The sequence below is a fragment of the Coptis chinensis genome, chromosome 1, assembly GCF_015680905.1.
Source record: "Coptis chinensis isolate HL-2020 chromosome 1, ASM1568090v1, whole genome shotgun sequence".
NCBI lineage: Eukaryota > Viridiplantae > Streptophyta > Magnoliopsida > Ranunculales > Ranunculaceae > Coptis > Coptis chinensis.
In genome coordinates, this window is record NC_141456.1 from 24,387,646 (window position 1) to 24,410,279 (window position 22,634).

A 22,634-nucleotide genomic window follows, 5' to 3' on the forward strand; every position below is an offset into this window, starting at 1 on the left:
CGACCCTATCGGCGTGAACTTCTCTTCCTCCCCCGCCCCGGGTTTACCGTCTCTATCTCATCCAAAGTTTTTGGGGTCACCGCGGCTTGCTCCCCCTCTTCCACGGCCCCACACTGTAATTGCTACGCGGCCCTCTTCCTGGAGCTCGCCGGCTTGTCCTCTGGTCCGCGGGACATCCTTTTGATTGATTATTACGGTGACTATTTTTGGATGCCACCGATCTCCGCGGACCTCATATGTAATTGGTTGGGGTAGGGAATCGAATAACTTGATAGTACGTCGACGACAGCACTGCCCTTATCTCATGTATCCATCTCCTTCCCAGGATTGCGTTGTACTGGGAGCTGGAATCGACCACCATAAACCTTGAGAACAACATCACCGGTCCCGATGGTTTGGCGGCCAAGAGTTCCCCATAGGCTCGATGGCGCTCCCATTGAACCCGTACAAGTTTGTCCGCGGAGGTCTCAGTTGCCCCGGGTCGATTCCCATCTCCTCTAGAGCCCCCTTGAACAGTAAATCCACGGCGCTGCCACAGTCTACCAGAACCCTTTTGACCACATAATTACCCATCGCTACTGTAATGACCAACGCATCCTCATGCGGTGTGTCCACGGCTCGGAGGTCTGCCTTGGAGAATGTAATTGTCTCTTCCATTGTCTCCTCTCTGTATCTCTGTCCTCGGTGTGACTCGTTGACTTCTTTGGATACTTTCGCGGTCCTCTGACCTTGTCTCGGTGGGCATTATGGCTCAGCGCTTCCCCGCTGAAAATAACATTTATAGTTCCCAGTATTCGCCCGGCCGCTGCGCCCTGCTCCCTATTTTGAGGTTCACCCACAAATTCCCTCAGCATCCCCTTCTCCACCAATCTCTGGACTAACCATTTTAAGGCATAACAATCGTTGGTCTCATGATTGCTTTTTGGTGATAGTCGCGGTATGGCTTGTTAGCATTTCGGCCGGAATGGTTCGCGACCGCTTCATATCCTTGCACATTTTTTATCAAGCGGCAATATCTCACTCAGGCGGTCTTTGTCGTACGGGGGCGGTCTCCATTCGTGGTATGGCTTCCTCTCCCTCCGTTCTCTTGAACTACTTCCCTCCCTCTTTCCGGCCTCGGCGATTGTCCGCGGTATCTCTCTTTGCCCGGTCTTTTCCCCGATCTTACCGCGTTCCCCTCTTTCTCCATCGGCCGATCTTGTCTTGCCTCCGTCTTGATTTCTTACGCATGGTATCTTCAGACTGATGTACTTTTCTACCAGCGGGTATAATTCATTGCAAGTTCGCAATCTCGTTCTTAGCCACCGGTGATGGATGGATCATTGTTCGGTCGCAGCCCCTTTCAAACGCTTATTACCGCCCGTTCTCGTCTCAGATTCTCCACCTTTAAGGTCACCGGCCTTAAAGCGACACAGATACTCTCGGACCGACTCCGCGGATCTTTGTCTAACATTGAATAGGGCGCGATGTCTACCACCCTCCTCTTCCGATGTATAAAATGGTCCACAAATGCTGATTTCTAGCTCTTGGAAATTCGTTATGCTCTTTGAGGGTAATCGATAGTACCGATCGGAGCCCCACCCTTAAGGCTAGCGGGAACATCATGCACCGGAACCATCATACCCGCCTCTTTGCCCGAGAGAGGCATCTGTTATCTGAAGTGATGGATGTGATCTGCCGGGTCCCCATGCCATCATACCTCTCGAACCTCGGTTTGGTTGAAGCGTTTTGGTACCTCGGGCGTCCATATCAGCGTCCGCCCGGGGGTTCGCGATTCAAACCTCGCCACCACTGATTGGCGGCGCCCGTTTGGGCCCCTTATGCATTGAAGATTAAGCCTCTCGCCGGCTGTTAATCATTTTTTGGACTGCTCCATTGTTAATCCGGTCACCGGATTGTCCCCAAGGTCGGTCCTTGCTCCTCCCCTCCGCTTTTTCTCTCCGCTTCCTCTTACGTCTCATCCCCAGATTCTTCCTCCCTTCTCTCTTTTCTCTCTCTCTCCTCATTTTCCTCTCTCGGCCTCCCATTTCTTCGCATGAGCCGCGGCTTCCTCCTCGCTCTTTCCTCCTCCCTTCCCTCTCCTTCTTCCACCGCCGCCTCCGGCGTTTGCTCTGTGCCTCTCTTCTTTCGGGGCCTACCCACCGCCTTCTTTGGTGCCATTTCTATCTTGTCGTCCCCACAGACGGCGCCAAAATGTTACAACACAAAATAGTAATGGCAAACTCTTCTTTAGACTACGGATTACAAACTGCTATCTTCCACTCTCCTCACAAGACTCTCTCTTTCTCACTCTTGGCCGCCTCTTCTTCTCTTCCTCTTCTTTTCTTTTTCTCTTTTTCCCTCTTTTTCTTCTCTTCTCTTCTCTTTTATATCCCCTCTCCCTTTCATCTCAACCCTCCACCTGTCTTTTCATCTCCTGGTCCACTCCCCTCCATGTGTAGGGTTTCCGTACCGCGACCACGTTTCATCTCAACCCTCCACCTGTCTTTTCATCTCCTGGTCCACTCCCCTCCATGTGTAGGGTTTATCCGATCACACCACGCGACCGCCATTTGCCATCGGTGCGGTGCGGTATGCCCTCAGAGGTTACGCTAAGTCCGGCCCAAATCCCCATGCTATTTCAAGACGGTATCATGCCACTACAGAGATAATAGATGATTTTCCTTATTACTTAAAAAAACTAATAAAAATCAAAGCATAGCTCTTTTGCACTTCTGCTACATGTGTTGATGTAATCATTATAACCCATAACCCATACAGTAACAGTTGAATTCTAGATGTAACCATTGTCACAAAGTACGGTACGGGTTTAAAACGGTGTACTTGAAAAAAACTTAGTTCGTGTTTTAAACGGAACGTATCGGAAAAAAAACGGAAAAAAAGTGTTAAAAAACGTAGAGCATAAAAAATGGATTTAAAATGTATAATACATAAAAGAAACGGTAAAAGCCAATGATAAAGAATATAATAGATAAGGAGTTTGATTTTTTATAAGAGTGGGGAAAAAAATAGGCACATAAAATAAAAATAATAATAATACAAATGAAAGAAAATTCAAATACATGAAAGTATCAAATTATAATTACTCATCCAAATACTAGAAGTTTTAGATTCAGTACCAAAACATGACTCTAAATAAGATACTATTAATTATCAACCATAATGACATAATCAATTACTACAAATAAGTTAATAATTTTAAAATTTCCAATTATTAATAGTCCAAAGTAAAATAGAACTGTCTCAAAGTCAATCGTTAGCCCACTCTTTAAAAATGTAAACTCCAAAACCCCTTTTTCTTCTCGCATTTTCTTTTAGATTATTATTAAAAAAAAAATTAAATGGGAGATTTTCAAAATCTCGGGTTTTAAGTTTAAAATGCGTTTTTTTGAAAAACCCGGGTTTTAAACTGGAACAAGACGCCTTGCCAATATCTCGGATTTTAAACACATTTTTTTTTTTCAAAAAAACGCTCAATTTGGTAACAATGGAAACAATGGATATAACATATTAGGACATTCCCAATGCAAAGAGCAAGTTGTTACCTCCACATGGGATAAGTTGCCCCCCAAGTTGCTCTTGTTTGGTGCATGCAATCTACCATTAGTTGTCCAATGCAAAGGTTTTCACGCTGAATGACTGAAATATCCACGGCTGCAATATTAACACCGTAATTACATTTAGAAATTTAACACGTGCCAACTTAACTAACTTTCCCTCCTTAAACGGTCTGACACATTTCAACGGTCTTCCTCCTTTTCCCTCCAAATCTCTCTCTCTTCATCAATCGATAAAAAAAACAAAAAAGAAAAGAAACATTTAAAAAAAGATGGAGAACAGAAAGTCAAAATCCCTTGGTCTCTTGTGCACCAAGTAATTATCTCTTTTACTTTTTACCCCACCTTCATTTTCTTTCATATCCAATTTCCACTTTTCAGTTCTTGAAATAATTTATTTATTTTCTTTAAAACAGTTTCTTGAGCTTGTACAGTAGACAAAATGTGGACACAATTGATATACGTGACGTTACGCGACAATTAGGTAAGCTTTCAATCTATAGTTAAATAGCATGCTTTTGATTCTAGTACTGCTTTCTAATATTAAGTTTTGTTTTGCGAAGGGGGTGAGCGTCGAAGGGTGTATAATATCATAAATGTGTTGGAAGGTATAGGGGTAAGCTCAATTTTCTGTTTTGTCAGTTTGTTTTAGGTTTTTGTCAGTTTGAGGTGTTTTTTGAGGGTGTTCCGATTGATTTAATAGGTTCTTGAAAAGAAAAGGAAAAGTGTTTATTGTTTGAAGGGTTTGGGTGAATTACCTAAGGCTTTAAATCAGCTTAAGGTAATGTTCTGGCTCAATGTGATTGACTGTAATTTGAAGGAATTTGTTTAGGGGTTCTTGAATATTTGTTGTTTATGTACTACTTGTGCAGGAAGAAGCATTGAGGGATAAAAGTTACTGTAATTTTGGTGCCAGCAATAATAGCTCAGGGGTAAGTTATTTGTTTATATGGTTTGCCTTGCGTTTGGGATAATGTAGCATATACTACACTTTGTAGTCTAAATTCTAGTATGAATCCGAAGCTTCCCTTTACATGCTTCTGGTGATTGCCTTTTCAAGGACTATGAATCTCCACAACTCTGAACTAGTAATGGAGAGTGTAAAAGTATAGATTATGCTATAAATTCTCAATAAGAGTTCAATCTATAAGCAATGATAAGGCTGTGTGGTATTTCTGTTTTGTATCTAATTGGGTACCTTTGTAGCAGATTTCAGATGACAGAGGAGATGAGCAGTCGCATGATTCAAGTAATCTGAGTGGACAGGAAAACTCAAGCATTGGTGTCCCTCTCCTTAATTCATCTTTGTCATCTACACACAGTAATTATTTCCTGTCTATGACTTTTTGGTTTTTTCTTGTTTCGATGTATTCAAATATTCATATTAGCTTCCTGTTATAGCGCGTTCATTTTGAAATCCTCAGCTGTTTGTTGCTGCTCTAAATCACTCATAGTTTACTGACTTGCTCTGAGCAACCTCCATTAAGAAAAGTGACACAGAATAATTTGTTGAACAGTAATCGACTCCTTTACACATTTGTTATTACAGAAATCAAAACGGAGAAATATTTGGGACTTCTTACTCAGAATTTTGTCAAGCTCGTACTTTGCTCTGATGTAAGTTGATTCGATTATTATGTTATTCCTGGAGTATTGCTTCTTCATTTAGTTCCTCCAATTGAAGTTGTTAATAATTTCCATCATTTTTCTTCAGAATAATTTGGTCACTTTTGATGAAATTGGAAGGATATTGTTTGGTGACAACCACAATCCATCACAAAGTAATGAACTGTCTCTGTTTCCTTTTATCTTGGGGATAGTAGGTTGCATCAAAGAAATATGACCTACAGCTTTATGAATGATTCTCTTTTCACCAGATAACTCAAAATCTAAGCTCAGACGATTATATGACATCGCAAATGTTTTATCCTCCATTAATCTCATTGAAAAGGTAAGTGAATTTCGTACTTGGTTGACAGAAGTGCAGAAATGTCTTCGAATCAATATGATTGGTAAAAGACCCATTCTTGATTTATTTGCAGACTCCTGATGCTGCAACAGGAAAACTTGCATATAAATGGTTGGGCATCAGTGGAGCACTTGAGAATGGATCTTTGATGTCGAAGAAAAGGGCATTTGGGACTGATATAACAAAAACCACTGTCAAAAGGAATCAGGCCTTTACTTTGGCTGATGAGAATACATACCAGAATGCAGAGAGGCATATGCAAACAAAATGCAAAGGTTTTCAATATGGGATTAATCACAACAAGATGCATCAACAACCAAAACAGTTGAAACAACACTCTGACGACGTTGGCTCTGGTCCTTCTTGTCCCACTGGGTTTCCCAAAGACGATGTTGCTGAAAATAAAACTGCGAAAAGATTTCGGGACTGGGAAAGCCTTATGTCTTCTCATCATCCTCAATACTACAATCAAGGTACCATCATGCATTCTTTTAAAATAGCTTACTTTAACATTTCGTATCTGTTTGCTCTGCAAGTAGCATTCTAAAGAATTTGGTGGTGAAACTGAATCTCTTGCTTTCAGCCACCTCCAACTTTTATAGCTTATCTAAAATAGCATTCATGTGAAAGGAGATTATTAGTAGATAAAGAGAGAAAAGGGACTGTCTCTAGGATAATATTCGTTAATTTGATGGGCATTGGTTTAGCCTTCGGGCTGTGCATCATCTTGGTCACCCTAGATAGCCAATCATGTCCACATTAATCCTGACTTTGCACATGTATGGGGGTAGTAGACTTGAACATGTTTGAGATTACATGGTTAGCTCCCACTTCAGCCTGTGAGTCATCATATCTATTTTCAATTTCTCATTGGTTGAGAAAAGAATGGTTTTTCCCAAATTTTGTCACTTGCAGAGTTGCATGCAGTCGAGCTGGGGTGGTTATCCAACTAGGAGATACTGATCAATTTTGAGTTTGCTGTTTCATTGGCAGAGCTAGGTGAGATCTTTACTCATTACGTCGATGCATGGAAGTCCTGGTACGCAGAAGTCACTGGAAAGCAGCAAACTCAGCTTCTATGATATTGTTACTGTCTACATTGCTGACATACTTCAAATCTGTACAGTATGGCATTAACATTTTGCTCTTTTTGTTCTTAAATATACTAGTAAACAAGACACTTTTGTTGGTTGTATACCTGTATGTGTCTCGATATCCCTATGACAAAATATTCAGTTAATAAAAATCAAAATTTTACATATATGTGTTTAGTAGCGAGAATAAATGGGCGTTGATTTTCTTTAGAAACCATAGTTTCCTATGTGGAGCAAACCTTAATCCCCTGCTACAAACTTATACTGCAACATAGCAGAACAAGAACTTGTCTCTTTACAGGAAGAATTATTTGATTCAGGGAAATCTCGTGACCTATCTTTAGAATTGGTTTCTCCACAGTACAGTACTGTTGATCAATGACTTTTCTGCGAGTGACAATCTTTAATAATTGCATTAAATGTTTATATGTATGGTGCCTATTAGACATTTTCATATCATCTATGATTATCATGTGAAGTATCTAAATTTTCGCATTTTTATTAGGGATACAAAAACTGCGATATAACTTTTTTACTGCAATAAGTTTACAAATGCTCTAGGTTCATGCGGAGATGACCTTTGATCAAAATGGTGGGTTGTCTCAATTATTTACGAAATATAGGTAAAGGAGAGAAACCGGATAGCACTTAGCAAAGAGACCTAAAGCCATATAAATCCACCAGTTGGTTAGATCTCTCCATCCCAAAGCTCCTCTTCAGATTTGAAAGGCCCATCAGGGCTAATGAAATTATGTCCAGGATATCCTCTATTCTGTGGCAGTTGATTGATTTTCTTTGATTCTTCCTCGTTCAATGCCCAGTCAAATATTTCCATGTTTTCCTTCAGCCTCGCCTCATTGAAGCTCTTTACCAGCAAACCAACCCCTTGCTCATATACCCATCTAAGACAAACCTGAAATTGTAACAGCTGATAAGCATGTATATTTAGACCAGAAAAGATTTACACTTGTGTGCTTGTGTGAAGGAAAGGTATATTAAAACCTGAGCATGAGTCTTTCCTTTGTTCTCTGCGATCTCTTTCAGAACCTCACATTCCATGATATTGTTGTTACCTTGAAAACTGATTCCAACAGTTCCCAAAGGAGAATAAGCTGTTACAACAATACCTTTAGACTTGCAAAAGTTTATCAGCTTCTCTTGTCGCCATAGTGGGTTCACCTCCACCTGTGCAACAGGTAAATTATAAATTTATAATGCAGTTAGTACAGAGAGGGCATTGGAAATGAAAAGAAAACCGATGCTTGTTGATAACCAACTTGATTAACAGCAGGAGGGATCGTTGCTGAGGCAAGAATCTGCTCAAGTTTCTTGCAGGTGAAATTGCTGACTCCAATTGATCTTGTGAGGCCAAGCCTTTGGCACTCTTCCATGGCTGCCCATACAGACTCAAAATCCATTAGAAGAATCTTTTCGTCTGGTCCAGGGAGTCGTATATTCCCTGGTTTTATGCTCAGTGGCCAATGTATAATATAAAGATCAAGGTAATCCAGTTGGAGATTTCTACAGAAAATTTAAAAGAAACTCAGAGATTGATTGTCAAGTATTTTAATCCCGACATTCTATATATCAAGTAATTTTCGCATTTTGTTTATGAACACGATGCCACTAACAGGTTTATGAAGCAACTTTATTGAAAATGTTTGGGTTACCGGATAAGCTTGGAAGGGCGCCAATATTCAAGGACTGTAAATGGTATCCCCCGGATGGGGATGTTATTAAAATGAATGTGGATGGTGCTTCTCAAGGAAACCCAGGCCCCTCAGGCTATGGAGTTGTGTTTAGAGATAGTAGGTGTCTTTTTGTTGCTGTGGTATGCAGACACATAGACTTTGCCACAAATTATATAGCTGAATGCTTGGCTATACTTGAAGGTGTAGAATATGCGGTTCAAAGGAATTGGAAGAAGTTATGGGTTGAATCGGACTCGGTGGCTGCAGTCCATGCTTTTGGGAGTTCACAACTTCCATGGGGGATGAAGCAAAGATGGGATAAATGTAAGGAAAAGCTAGAGTACTGCAAGATAACGCCTACATGGAGGGAATGCAACTTCTCCGCAGATAAAGTGGCCAAATATGCAGCAGACTTACAGACAAAGGAACAACTAGTTTTTGATGTAAAACCACCATGGATTACCACATGGGAGGTTCCACAACAAGTTTACTTTAGATTTGACTAAAAATCCTAGCAGTGCTACTGTTACAGTGGACTATAGGATACACATGTACCTTCTCCTCTTTTCTGTTTTTACTCTCATCAATACAATATTTGCTTACTTAGAAAAAAAATTATTGAAAATGTTTGTATTTCATAGATTCTTCCTATAGCAGAAGAGCAGATTACGTTCATTATGTTCATGAACAAAATTCTTAATCTATAAGACTATAAGATATTTGTTATGTTGGATTAGTGTACAGAACTGTGTGTGTTAGTGAATTTGGAGAGTAGGTCTTACTGGAGAGTCGTCTGAAGAGCGGGGAGGATTCGATCATGGTGATTATCATTGAGCCATGGCCTGGACGTAATGAAAAGCTCGTCTCTGGATTTGATGAGGCCATGGCGAAGCGCTTCACCTATAGCATCACCAAGAGGCTGCTCTGTCCTGTATAACGATGCTGTATCAAAGTGTCTATAACCAAGCTTAATCGCAGTGAGTATCGCCGACTTCACTACTTCATCTTCTGCAAAGGGAATAGATGCGGTACCCAAGCCCAAGAGAGGCATACTGTGGCCGGAGCTCAAGATTATCTCTGGAACACTACCCATCTCTCTTGATTTGCTTTTATTTGGTTTGCTAATATTACCAACTCTGAGGTTTATATGATAAGGTTTTTATCATTTATGCTCACGGCTCACCTAACAGATGACCAGTTAGCATTTGATGCACCACTACCACTGACCACTAAACCATCCCACGTGATTCCAGCGCGGCCCTGTTTGGCAGCATGAATTGCCCAACCTGTAGAAGTAATAAAATCCGTATACTATGTCTTAGTGTTTGGTCCGGTCCATTTTATAAATTGGGGCCACAACTAATTAGTAGGGGTAGATTGTGAAACCATAAAAAACGTATATAATGGATTTTTGGGTTTAGGTGAGATACCATAATACACAAGAGAAATATATGAGAGAGAAAACATCCTTTTATTATTCATTCAAGTTATACACTCAAAAAATTGAACCTTCTTCTTCACCCACTCATTTTCTTCTCTCACAAATTCTTCCCTTCACCTTTCCAAATTAAAATTAGAGATCAGAAATAGGAGCAAGCAACAAAAAAACATAAATGGTCTATGGTTTATCCTTCTTCACCGTCTCCATTTTGATCGACCGACCACCATTTTGATTCTTCTATGAAATTATGTTGAATTGAAGTTTGGTTTTTTTTTTTTTGAAGTTACTGATTCGGATTTTCTTTGGTCGATTTATGTGTGTGTGTGTGTTTTTTTTTTGGATTTTTATTCCATTGGGAGAGTTAGAAAAAAAACAGTACGAGACAATCTCTCTAAAAAAAAAGGGACCAAACAGTTTCTAAAGTAATTACTTTTGGAGTATCCACCATTTGTTTTCTATACCCTAAATATGGTAGAGTACTACCGAATTTCACATGGCCAAACAGAGCCACAATCTGTGGTTCATAAAACATTGGTACAAGTCTCTCAGTCTCATTAATGCATATAAGTAGCCAAAAATCAGTGGCTTGGAGCCTGGGTCCTAGGAATTCTTTTAACAGGCTTTAAGTTTAATCTCCCCCATTGGTCTATTAGCTACACAAAAAAACCTCCACTTGCCGAAGAATCTACAAAACTTCCCTATTTTCAAAAACAATAAACTCAAACAAAATATTGACTTAAATACCCCCTGTCATTTTTCACCCGCCTTTCTTTATTTCAAATCTGAAAACTTCACCCAAAATAATAATATAAGAACTATGCATTTTTAAATATGCTAGAAACATCTCATTTTTCAGTTACGAGACACCAATTTTATTTTCCAAAACACCAAGGAAAAAATGGTTCTAAAAATAGATATAAACCACAACTCATCAAATAAACTATAATTCATCAAACAATTGCAGACTTTAAAAAAAAAAAATCTTGCAAATTAAGAGACAGATCTAAGAGTTGTTTTTCCAATAAGCAAATAAGACTTGCGTTTTATGAAAAAATAATTTTTCATAGTAGAATATGTATGAAAAATATATTTACATAGAAAAATTTTGTATGCAAAAATGAATTTGTATAGTTGAATACCTATGAAAAATTATATTTACATGTGAAAACATATATTTACAAATAAAAATTGTGTATGTAAAAATAAATTTGCATAGTAGAATAGCTATGAAAAATTATATTTACATATGAAAAGATATATTTGCATAGTAGAATATCTATGCAAAAGTAAATTTGCATAGTAGAATTTCAATGTAAAAGAAAATTTGCGTACAGAAATTCCCATTTTAACATACAGAAAAAGAAAAACCACACATAAAATATAACACTAAACGTTGGGAAACAAAGAAACAAAATATAAAAGAATTTAACCAATTGAAGAATATGCGTTCACACATCCAACTACAAATCAAAGATCTTGTCTTGCATGCATATCAAAGTTGATCCCTAACCGAAGCAATTGAAACTAATTTTCAAGTGGAATCAAAAAGGATTTAAGGAGTGAAATCAAAGAAATTCTATCTAGTTTCCACAAAAGGATATTTTCAAAAACAAAAAGAAAAAAAATATTAAAAACAAATCATGATTTTGTTTATTCGGTGAAAACAAGGAGATTGGTTATAACTGGGTCAAAATAGAAAGGTGTTTTATGATATGAGTCAAAGAGAGGGGGTTTACACGAATAGCAAATAGGGGGCTGAGGCCCATTTCTTGATTCTTTTAAGTTTTAAGCAATTCAATCATTTCCAAGTTTTCTTGTGCTACACTGCTGCCAAACACTAATTATTTACAGGATTAAAACATAACAACTAATTATTCACAAACAATTCTATTTGAGAATCTGAGATCTTATTTGCCACACTCAGCACTGTTAGCAACACTCTATCTCTTGCCTTTCTTTCATAAGTTGATAAATTCTCCATAAAGATGGCTTGGAAGTTGTTGGTTTAAGGCATATTTATTCTACTATATAATTAGAAAGTCCCATGTTTTAATTAGTTGCCCGATTTCAACTTTTAAGGTAAGGTTTTTAAAGAAAAGGGTACCCAATTTTTCCACCACTCAAATCTAATTTGACCTATTAATAGAAGGGTAGTTCGATAATTGCACATCACCAACTAAAGTTTCTTTCATAACAGTCGCATCGTTTTGCTTGTTCTCCCAAAACAAAGTATATAAAATCTAGTGTGCGCAGGAGAGAGAGAGAGAGTGGTGTAGTTAATGTAGGCCACTCATCACACCAAAATGTATGGGTATATTGCATCACGAAATACTGTGCAAGGGCCCATATTCATGCGTACCCGCGGTGCAGCCTGAGTACTCTATACTAAACAAAATATTAAGAAGAAAAAAAAATTGTTCGATGTCAGATAATAGGTAAGTTATTCTTCTTCTCCCATTTCACATTTTAATTTAGTTCTTACCGAACATGCAGTCTCTCTCTTTTATCTGAGAAAAATAAAAGTTTCCCTCTATCTCTTCCCATCACCGTTCCAAAAAAAAAAAAAAAAAAAAAAACCAACCGCTTAGTAAGTTCGCATGCAATGAAGTTAATTCCAATTTCCCATTTTAAAACTCAAAGTAATAAGATTTTCGTTAATTTTTTTTTATTTACTATTGTTTTCTAAACGTTTCAATGGTTTATTTCTATTTCAATTTTTTTTTGGCTTTAACTTTTAATTTTGCAATTGTTCCAGTTTCAGAATAATGCTGCGTCGTTCAATACTCATAATCCCGTTTTAAAGTTCAGACACATTCACAAACATGTATGTCATCTTCTATCTTTTTACTTGCCGCCGTTTATATGTTTCTGCATTCTCGCTTTTTAACACAATCTTTTAAATTAAAAGGGTTTCCAAAAATTCCATCCGCAAAATTTTTCTGAAGCCTTTCTGTAAAAGGGCAAATTGGCAATTACGTTTTCCCCATAAGAACTACCCGAGAAACACATTAACCATTTCGGTTGCCAGTTAAACTTTCCAAATTTATTTTAGGAAGGTGAGTGAACTCTTCAAAATACCTTTGGCAGGCAATCGTAGAAAAAAGTTTTTTTCTTCTTCAAAAACAGGTGTGTTCCTCATCTTTTCTCTGTCTTCTTCATCACTTACATCTCCCACATGATTTTTTTATTGTTTCAGAAGACATGTTTAATCACAATTGAATTTTGAAACATATCGTCAATTCATATTTTTTGTTTTTATGACTCAATTATGATTATGGACCAAAGGTATGCGGCTTAGAGTAAAACATTTCTAGCTAATTGGGGAACACCCATATGAAACTCTGATCTATTACTTATTAAGGTCTCTGAGTTCCTAATGTCTGTTTCATAGTTGTTCTCACAAATTCTTCACGTGCTACCAGTTTTAAAATCATTCCAGGCGCAATGAATCTCGAAAAATCCACTTTTGTCATTCTTAATACAAATCTCTTGGTTGTAATCAAGATCTTTTTGATTCATTATTTGGTGGAGTTCGTTACTGTTACAATCACTTATAGGAATGCATTGATGATGCTCTTATTTCCCCTGAAATATTTTTGTTTATGTAAATTTTAGAAAGTACCCTGGTAATTCTACCACTGATGATGATGCAAAAGTTACGTGATCTTCTACTTCTTGGAGAGGATGGATGAGCATGCTCAGTCAAGACTCAAAAGACATTCTATACTCCATTATTTAGACAAAAGTACGATTGCAGCGTTGCTATAGTTGGTTGGTTGCACTGCCAATCTTGCCAAAGATGGTAATTGATGAGAAAGATTTTAAATCAGGACCACTTTTTCTAGGTAGAGCTAGATAACTGCTCTGTTTGGTAGCCTTTTTTGTGAATTTGTTACACATGTTCAGACTTCAATGTTCATATTGCCAACTCTTAATCCTCTCAATTGGGATGCTTTTAATTATGCACCTCTTGCTCTAGGAATAAGTTTGTTATTGATATTGTTGTGTTGGTTTCAGATGCAAGACATTGGTTCAGGGTGCTTTTGAGTAACTAAATTCTACTGTTAGTTCTATTAAAACTTTGGCATCTACATTATTCTTGCAGGTCACTCTTAAAGGATTTAGGTTGGGCAAATTAAGTACGTTGGTCACAACAAATGCCGCGTCACCTGGTTTGAACATCAGATGATACTGTTGATCATTCGGGTTTGGGTATGTAATTTTCATGTTCTTCCGAAAATTTCTTGGGGATTCGTTACCAGTATTTGATCTGATGATCTTTTTTTATTTTGTAGTATCTTGATGTGTAAATGACATCAATCTAGGAGAAGAGGGACAAAGTAAAAAGAACTTATTTCGGTTATGCCTTTTGAGTTTTATCTTGGCCTCTATCCAGGGCCGGCTCAAACCTAGATGTGGCCTTAGGCGAGCCATGTGAGGCCTTTTTTTTAGAAAATTGACCAAAAAAAAAAACAAATAATAAATTAATAGATTTATATTAAAAATGAAAACCCTCAATTTCACATACAAGAGTGAAGAGTAGATTGATTTCAATCGAAATACAAAAATAATAGATACCAATTTGTGAGTTTGAGATGATCAATGAATAAATGGTTAAGAACTTAATGAGTAAAATAATGAAACATGAAAGGGGGGCAGTGTGTGAGAGAGAGAGACCTTGAGAAAGAGAGAAAATCGGTTAATATGTGTTTAAAATGTCTTTAATTAAGTGGAGAATAACTGGGAAAAGTGCCATAGAATATGGAGATTCTAGCATATAACGTGGGAATTTATATTCTCTTTTATTATTTCCAATTTAGAAATCTAACTAAATGAGGACTCTACCACAAAAATTAAGATAAACACGCCACTTATAACCATTGGATTTGTCATGTAACTTCGAGATGCAAATTTTGTAGTGGACTATAGGAATAAGTTTTCTTAAAACAAATTCACTCCTAAAATTTAGTGCGTGAAGAGAAACCAAATTGGCTCTTAGTATCCTTTTTTGAGTTCTTTTTCTTCAAAACATATGGTAATACCAAACATATGTAAGGATAAATAAGGGAATTTTGCGGCCTTCTAAATTTGAGGCCTTAGGCGGCCGCCTAAGTGGCATAAGCCGGCACTGCCTCTACCGTCATGTCTACTTATTATCCTAGCCTCTACCGACATGTCTTCTTATTATCCTGGCCTCTACCATCATGTCATCTTAATTATAAGCATTCCGTTGGATGCATATTTTATGATCTAGGAAGACGATAGAAAAGAATTTAAGAATGTATCTGCTAAGAGTGGTAAAAGTTAAGGGCTTCCTTAATACAACAAGGCTTTTGTTGACATGGCTTTTATTGGTGTTTTACACCTGCTGACGACATTTGCATACTTACAGATATTAAGGTATTTTCAATTGTATCTAAAATCAGCAGCTTATGCCCAATTGACTTGATCTGATTTATCAACAATAAATTTACTTGCAAAGGCACTCTCCAAGGCAAATGTGTAAGTCCAAATTCTCATTTAGTGCGTGATATAGTAACTATTTTCATCATGCACTTACTAACCATGGTTATCCCTTTTATTAGTCTTCTTTGAATTATAGTCCTACATCTACTCTAACTTTATCTTATTTACTTAAGTTAGCATACGTGTTTCTTTTCCAATTTTTAATTTCTATATTGTCTCTGCACTTTAAAAAATTATGTCCTACTTATATTTGTATCCGTATCTTGATATTTCACATTTATATTAGCCTATTGTTTATTAAATGATGCATAGCAGTATTAGCAGGCAATTAGGTAACCGTACCCCCATGTCCCTACCGTGTAATACAATGTGTAGAAACGTGCTTATGTCAATTTTAGAAGACATACAATGTGAGATTTTTATTTAATGGTGAGCACTATGTTAAGCACTATATCGTTTATTTTGTCTCCCATATGAACTCGTATTGATTATCCAGTTTTCTTTTCTATATCTTTTTTAGAATTCTCGTTTCTTAAAATATTAACACAGTGATCTTCCCACAAGATCTTCACCCTGCTATCAAAAGAAAGCCTTCTCATTCAGAGAAAGCTCTCATGTATACATGCCTCTTTGCAGTGCACGAAGATACAAAAAAGATGAATTAGACGACACTAAAGAAATAGATTAATAAAAGCTATTGAAATATTTGTTTTGTTGAAATATTTCAAATTGTGTTGGTAGAGATTTTTGTTATTAATTGCTTGATTTGATAATGCAGGTTCCACGGTGGACGTTCTACAAATGATGTTAGATAGTATAGATAGGGAGATCTTTGGACAACGCAGTTGATCAAGCAGAACATGACTTGATCTGATTTATCAACAATAAATTTACTTGCAAAGGCACTCTCCAAGGCAAATGTGTAAGTCCAAATTCTCATTTAGTGCGTGATATAGTAACTATTTTCATCATGCACTTACTAACCATGGTTTCTCATGGTTATACCTTTTATTAGTCTTCTTTGAATTATAGTCCTACATCTACTCTAACTTTATCTTATTTACTTAAGTTAGCATACGTGTTTCTTTTCCAATTTTTAATTTCTATATTGTCTCTGCACTTTAAAAAATTATGTCCTACTTATATTTGTATCCGTATCTTGATATTTCACATTTATATGAGCCTATTGTTTATTAAATGATGCATAGCAGTATTAGCAGGCAATTAGGTAACCGTACCCCCATGTCCCTACCGTGTAATACAATGTGTAGAAACGTGCTTATGTCAATTTTAGAAGACATACACTGTGAGATTTTTATTTAATGGTGAGCACTATGTTAAGCACTATATCGTTTATTTTGTCTCCCATATGAACTCGTATTGATTATCCAGTTTTCTTTTCTATATCTTTTTTAGAATTCTCGTTTCTTAAAATATTAACACAGTGATCTTCCCACAAGATCTTCACCCTGCTATCAAAAGAAAGCCTTCTCATTCAGAGAAAGCTCTCATGTATACATGCCTCTTTGCAGTGCATGAAGATACAAAAAAGATGAATTAGACGACATTAAAGAAATAGATTAATAAAAGCTATTGAAATATTTGTTTTGTTGAAATATTTCAAATTGTGTTGGTAGAGATTTTTGTTATTAATTGCTTGATTTGATAATGCAGGTTCCACGGTGGACGTTCTACAAATGATGTTAGATAGTATAGATAGGGAGATCTTTGGACAACGCAGTTGATCAAGCAGAACATGACTTGATCTGATTTATCAACAATAAATTTACTTGCAAAGGCACTCTCCAAGGCAAATGTGTAAGTCCAAATTCTCATTTAGTGCGTGATATAGTAACTATTTTCATCATGCACTTACTAACCATGGTTTCTCATGGTTATACCTTTTATTAGTCTTCTTTGAATTATAGTCCTACATCTACTCTAACTTTATCTTATTTACTTAAGTTAGCATACGTGTTTCTTTTCCAATTTTTAATTTCTATATTGTCTCTGCACTTTAAAAAATTATGTCCTACTTATATTTGTATCCTTATCTTGATATTTCACATTTATATGAGCCTATTGTTTATTAAATGATGCATAGCAGTATTAGCAGGCAATTAGGTAACCGTACCCCCATGTCCCTACCGTGTAATACAATGTGTAGAAACGTGCTTATGTCAATTTTAGAAGACATACACTGTGAGATTTTTATTTAATGGTGAGCACTATGTTAAGCACTATATCGTTTATTTTGTCTCCCATATGAACTCGTATTGATTATCCAGTTTTCTTTTCTATATCTTTTTTAGAATTCTCGTTTCTTAAAATATTAACACAGTGATCTTCCCACAAGATCTTCACCCTGCTATCAAAAGAAAGCCTTCTCATTCAGAGAAAGCTCTCATGTATACATGCCTCTTGCTGCGATTGCGAAGATACAAAAAAGATGAATTAGACGACACTAAAGAAATAGATTAATAAAAGCTATTGAAATATTTGTTTTGTTGAAATATTTCAGATTGTGTTGGTAGAGATTTTTGTTATTAATTGCTTGATTTGATAATGCAGGTTCCACGGTGGACGCTCTACAATTGATGTTAGATAGTATAGATAGGGAGATCTTTGGACAACGCAGTTGATCAAGCAGAACATTTCTATACCGAACTAAGGTCCTTCATCAACAGTTTGGGATGAGTGGATCATAGTACAAAATATTCCGATATATCGCGATATTTGGAGATATCTATCCATATTTCAGAAAAAGATATATAAATATCACGATATGTTTAGAGATATATACGACTGTAAATATCAGTGATATTTTGATAATATTTGTGATATTTGTGATATTTGAGGATATTTTGCAATATTTGGAGATATTTGGCGATATTTTGTATATATAACAATTTTATTTAATATTTACCATTATATTTCAAATAAATATAAATAATGTATCATGATATATCAAGAAATATCCACAATATCTACGATATTTATCGATATTTTAGATATATCCACGATATTTGCATGTGAAACAATGTCAAATATCTCTAAAGAAGAGGATATATCCACGATACATATCTAGAAATTGAATATCGATAAATACCCATATCCTGATATTTTGTACTATGGAGTATGGAGTGGATGGCTCGATGTTGTGACATCGTCAACAGTGGCAGTACACACAACACTTGATACACAAGACTTGGCAGGAAGAGGATGTTCTTTTTCTTTTGGATCGATAGGAAAGGCGAATACTTCTACTCGGATTAAATTCTTCTGCATTTATCTGAATTTGCAGTTGAATTCCAATATTAAAAAGTTATTCAACAGTTGATGTTTATCATAGATTAATAGGAAATGCTCGGCATACACACAAGAAACTTTATTGTAGTTATCTCCCCTATGGCCCTATATATGCATACTAAATTTCTGGCAGTCCCTTAGGATTTAGAAATCATGTCATTCATACTGTTGCCAAAATATATTTCGTTTTGCAATCATTACATCATAGGATACCACATACTAGCTCTCAATCACGTGCATTGCACGTGCTGTCTACTAGTATATTTAAAAAGATTCTTATTCAATTTTTTAACCTGTTTTAACAGGGGCACTTATTTTAACCTTGAACTAGACAGGTGAAAATATTGTATTAGTACAAACTTCATACTTATATGCCGGCTACGTGAGCTCAGTCGCACAAACGAATGATTCACTTGCAGATCACTAGAGAAATTCTTTGTCTACATATGTAGGATTAGATCTCTCCATCACGGTGTCGCATTGCTCCTCTCCTGCGGTATCTGACCAATCAATTTATGCTCTTCTAGGCTCAATGCCCAATCAAAAATCTGCAGGTTGCTTTGCATCCTCTCTTCATTGAAGCTTTTCACCACCACACACACCTTGTTCATATGCCCATCTAAGACAAATCTGCACTCGTACCAAATAGTTGAATATATGCTTGGCGTTGGAATTCAGAGAAATGCACTTTGAAGAAGAGAACAATACTAACCTGAGCATGAGTCTTTCCTTTAGCTTTGGCAATCTCACTTAGCACCTCAGAGTCCATAACACTGTTGGTTCCCCAAGATGTGCCTTTGGCCCCCAAAGGTGAATATGCGGCTACAATGATACCTTTGGCTTGGCAAAACTCTCTCAACTTGTTTTGTTGCCAAACTGGACTCATCTCCACCTAACAAAATGACCAACTCTCGGCGACTGTCATTCTCACTGGTAGATAAATAATTATTGACTGGATTGTTAGAAGCTGACTTACTTGATTGACGGTGGGTGGAATCGTTGAAATGGACAGAATGTGTTCAAGCTCCTTGCAAGAAAAATTGCTGACGCCTATAGACTTTGTAAGGCTAAGAACCTGACACTCTTCCATGGCTGCCCATACAGATTCGAAATCCAAGGGAAGAAGATCGTCTTTTGGTATTGGGTAAATGTATAGACCCCTAATTCACTACTACACAAATGCCTAGCTCTCTAGTTCACTCTTACACAAAATGTATGGACCCTCCTTTTCTCTCTTTTTCCTGTTCCTCTCTCCCTCTTTTTCTCCAGCAGCCTCCCTCTTTTCTCCACCTCTTCTCCTTTTTATATTCCCCTTTTCTTCTTCGGGACCGTCCACCTGTCCTGTCATCCTACGACCCGATGTCGGCCGTACACTTGCCACTAGGGCTGGCAATGGGTTGGATCGGTCCGGATATAGGCAAATCCAAAACCGATCCGCTTTTCAACAATACAGACCCAGAACCAGACCCGACCGAATGGATATTTGAGTTAGAGAACTAGAACCGAACCGAAAACTTTTTTTTGATTCCGAATCCGATCCGTTCCGAACCAATAAGCTCAATTTCAACCCGACGAACTGTGTTTTTAATAATTGGATCCTAATTTTCATTATATAAATATTAAATAATTTTTTTTTGCTAAACACAAAAACAAGGTACACAAATCAAAAAGGCATAATGAATAATTTGAAATCCAAATTTGTAAAAGAGGATTTTTCTTTAGATAGAAACCATCTTTTTATTATGTAAAAAAATATCGTAATATTACATATATATTTTGCATATCTTATTTTAGAACTTTAAATATTGCAATGTTGTATAAGGTAATAGAAATATATGGTAGAGGAAAATTAGGAAGAATAAGACTAAAAATTTTAATTGGATTAGGCCCATAACGGTTCGGTACATACTTAATCCAGAACCAATCCAATAAGAGTCTGGTTCTGATTTTCAAGACCCAGAACCGGTCTAATATGATAACTATCATCCCGGACCGCTTTTATTGGTTCGGACCGGATCGTATTATCGGTTCTTACCGACCCATTACCCGACCCTACTTGCCGGCGTGGACTAGGGTTCTCAGCGGCCTTGATCCATTGCTCCTCCTCGTCCTGCGTATGTTGCTCCCTTTATCACCGGTGACCGCGAACTTCGGTCTAAGAGGTACATATCATGCTATTACAAATGCCCCTTCTCGACTCTGCGGTCCTATTAATGGATCCGGGGTCGAGAACACTCACCGCTATTCTCTCTCCACCGCCCCTTCCTTTTTCTTGGTTTGCGTGTGTACTTTATTGCACTCATCACGCACAATTTCAATCGTCCCTCGATCTTTGTGCATCCACGTGTCTCGCGCTGGCTGGGCTACTCCACTGACCCCTCGAGCTCCACGACCCCTAAAATTACTTTTTTGCCCTTCTCTATTTAAATACCCTTCCTTCTCCCCCTTCCTCACTTCACTTTCCCTCTCCTTTGATTTTCCACTGCTCTTCACTCCCTTCTGATCACCCTCCGGTTTGCACGCACACTGCTGGTTTCTTAGCGATTCTCTCCTCCTTTCGGACTTCAACTCCAGTGTATCTACTCTCCTTGCTCCCCTTGGTACGTTTTCTAGGCTTGTATTACTTTTGTTTAGCTAGATAATGCGTTCTTTCCATAATCTGCACCTGTCCCTTCATTTTTCCGATGTCGGATTCTAACTCCGACGACTTTTCCCCTTCCCGTTCGCCTCAGATAGCATCCCTGCCTCCTCCTACCACCGCTGCGGCCCCTTCCACCTCCGGGCGCCCAGCCTCTTTGTTACCTCCACCCTCACGATGCCGCCGCCCTGATCTAGGCTATTAGGGCTGCTTACAGCATTCCGGCCAACATAACCCTAGAACATATGCCATCCATCACCCATTACCTTCATTTGGTTCCCCGCCGACCTGGGCACCTTGTGATCACGGTGGGGCAAATTATTGCCAAGCTGCGGCTGCCCCTCACTCTCTTGGATGTCGAGGTGTGCAATCATTTCAACATTCCCCCCTGTCAAGGTATATGAAACTTCTGGAGAACTATGTATGCCGCGAATGCTCACAATAGAATCGGCGAGCCCAAAATAACCAGCCGCGATATCTTCTCCCACTATTTCCTTAAGAAAAGCACTAAAGATGTCGGTGTGGGCTACCAATCATTTTGTGTGCGTCCTCAGAAGTTACCCCTCTTGCTCCGCATTACCTCTTCTGACAAAGTATGACACCATTACCCCTTGTACGTATCGGGACAATTTCTATTTGCGGACCTTCCTTCAGATTTAACTCTTAACCACCTCGCCTTCATCCCCCGTGGTGAGTATCTTTGTACTTCCCTTCTCTCTTATTGCATTATTACCGTTATGCTCTAACGCTCTAATCTTCTCTGTTTTGTAGGTTGGTGGCCAGATTCCAAATCCCAAACTTACTCCGGCGTGTCTTATCCCATTTTCCAAAGACTCCGTGATCTCGGACCCGATCAAGCCAGTCACTTAGGCATCCATCCTACCACCGCTACCCCTCTGTTACAAATCCCCAGTCTGCACATTTTCCGTGGATTCTCTTCTCCCTTCTACTGCCCTCCTCCCAAAGAACGGAAACCCAGAGCATCTCCCCCTATTCGGAAAAGGTTTCGCGTCTCCTCTTCCCACCGCCGTCGTCCTCGCACCTTCTCTCAACCCCCTAGATCTCGTGACTCTCCTGCCAACTCCACGCCCGAAGACATCCCCTCTTACCGATCCATTTCCAATTGGGACGACCAGTATACCTCTCCCACCTTTCCTACCGACGACATGGATGTTCACAAGCAGAAACTTTTTGACAGTGACTCCGAGGAGGATGAGGTGACTGAAGTCTCCCCGTCTAAGGTGAGGGCACCTACTGAAATGCCCCTGTCCAAGAGGCAGCGGACCTCAACTTCTGAAGGGTCCGTCCCTGTCACTCCGTGGACCTCTGTGCCCGACGCACCCTCCACCTTTAACTCTTCACTTCCATCCACAGTCTCTTCCCCTAGCATTCGCCGGCCTGGTAAAGAACCGATTCCATGACCTCCCTTTGTTTTGACCTAGCTCCCCGCCGAAGACTTGACCCCGTCT

At 38.2% G+C, this 22,634-nt stretch overlaps 2 protein-coding genes and 1 long non-coding RNA gene across 4 annotated transcripts; 1 reads left to right on the plus strand and 2 right to left on the minus strand.

Annotated features, from left to right (window-relative positions):
* The first annotated feature begins 3,745 nt into the window (after positions 1 to 3,745).
* LOC147523077 (E2F transcription factor-like E2FE) lies at positions 3,746 to 6,785 on the plus strand. Of its 2 annotated transcripts, XM_086596724.1 has the most exons (11): positions 3,746 to 3,873; positions 3,974 to 4,041; positions 4,121 to 4,173; positions 4,261 to 4,338; positions 4,430 to 4,489; positions 4,767 to 4,878; positions 5,107 to 5,174; positions 5,272 to 5,338; positions 5,435 to 5,508; positions 5,600 to 5,999; positions 6,520 to 6,785. In XM_086596724.1, exons 1-11 carry the CDS (start codon positions 3,830 to 3,832, stop codon positions 6,606 to 6,608), a joined length of 1,113 nt encoding a protein of 370 aa, XP_086452850.1. In that variant the 5' UTR covers positions 3,746 to 3,829; the 3' UTR covers positions 6,609 to 6,785. The 2 variants fall into 2 exon arrangements, with proteins under 2 accessions (XP_086452850.1, XP_086452858.1); XM_086596732.1 differs by lacking the exon at positions 3,746 to 3,873 and having other exon boundaries at positions 3,906 to 4,041; positions 4,121 to 4,165.
* A 314-nt stretch (positions 6,786 to 7,099) lies between these two features.
* Positions 7,100 to 9,648, minus strand: LOC147523078 (non-functional NADPH-dependent codeinone reductase 2-like). The gene is made up of 4 exons (XM_086596742.1): positions 9,094 to 9,648; positions 7,898 to 8,141; positions 7,623 to 7,805; positions 7,100 to 7,533 (listed from the first exon to the last, which is right to left on the minus strand). The coding sequence occupies exons 1-4, from the start codon at positions 9,402 to 9,404 to the stop codon at positions 7,309 to 7,311; spliced, it is 963 nt and encodes a 320-aa protein (XP_086452868.1). The 5' UTR covers positions 9,405 to 9,648; the 3' UTR covers positions 7,100 to 7,308.
* Positions 9,649 to 18,683: 9,035 nt separating this feature from the next.
* LOC147523079 (uncharacterized) lies at positions 18,684 to 19,805 on the minus strand. The gene is made up of 3 exons (XR_015215552.1): positions 19,504 to 19,805; positions 19,240 to 19,419; positions 18,684 to 19,157 (listed from the first exon to the last, which is right to left on the minus strand). It is a non-coding gene; the product is annotated as an uncharacterized LOC147523079 (long non-coding RNA).
* Between the last annotated feature and the right edge of the window lie 2,829 nt (positions 19,806 to 22,634).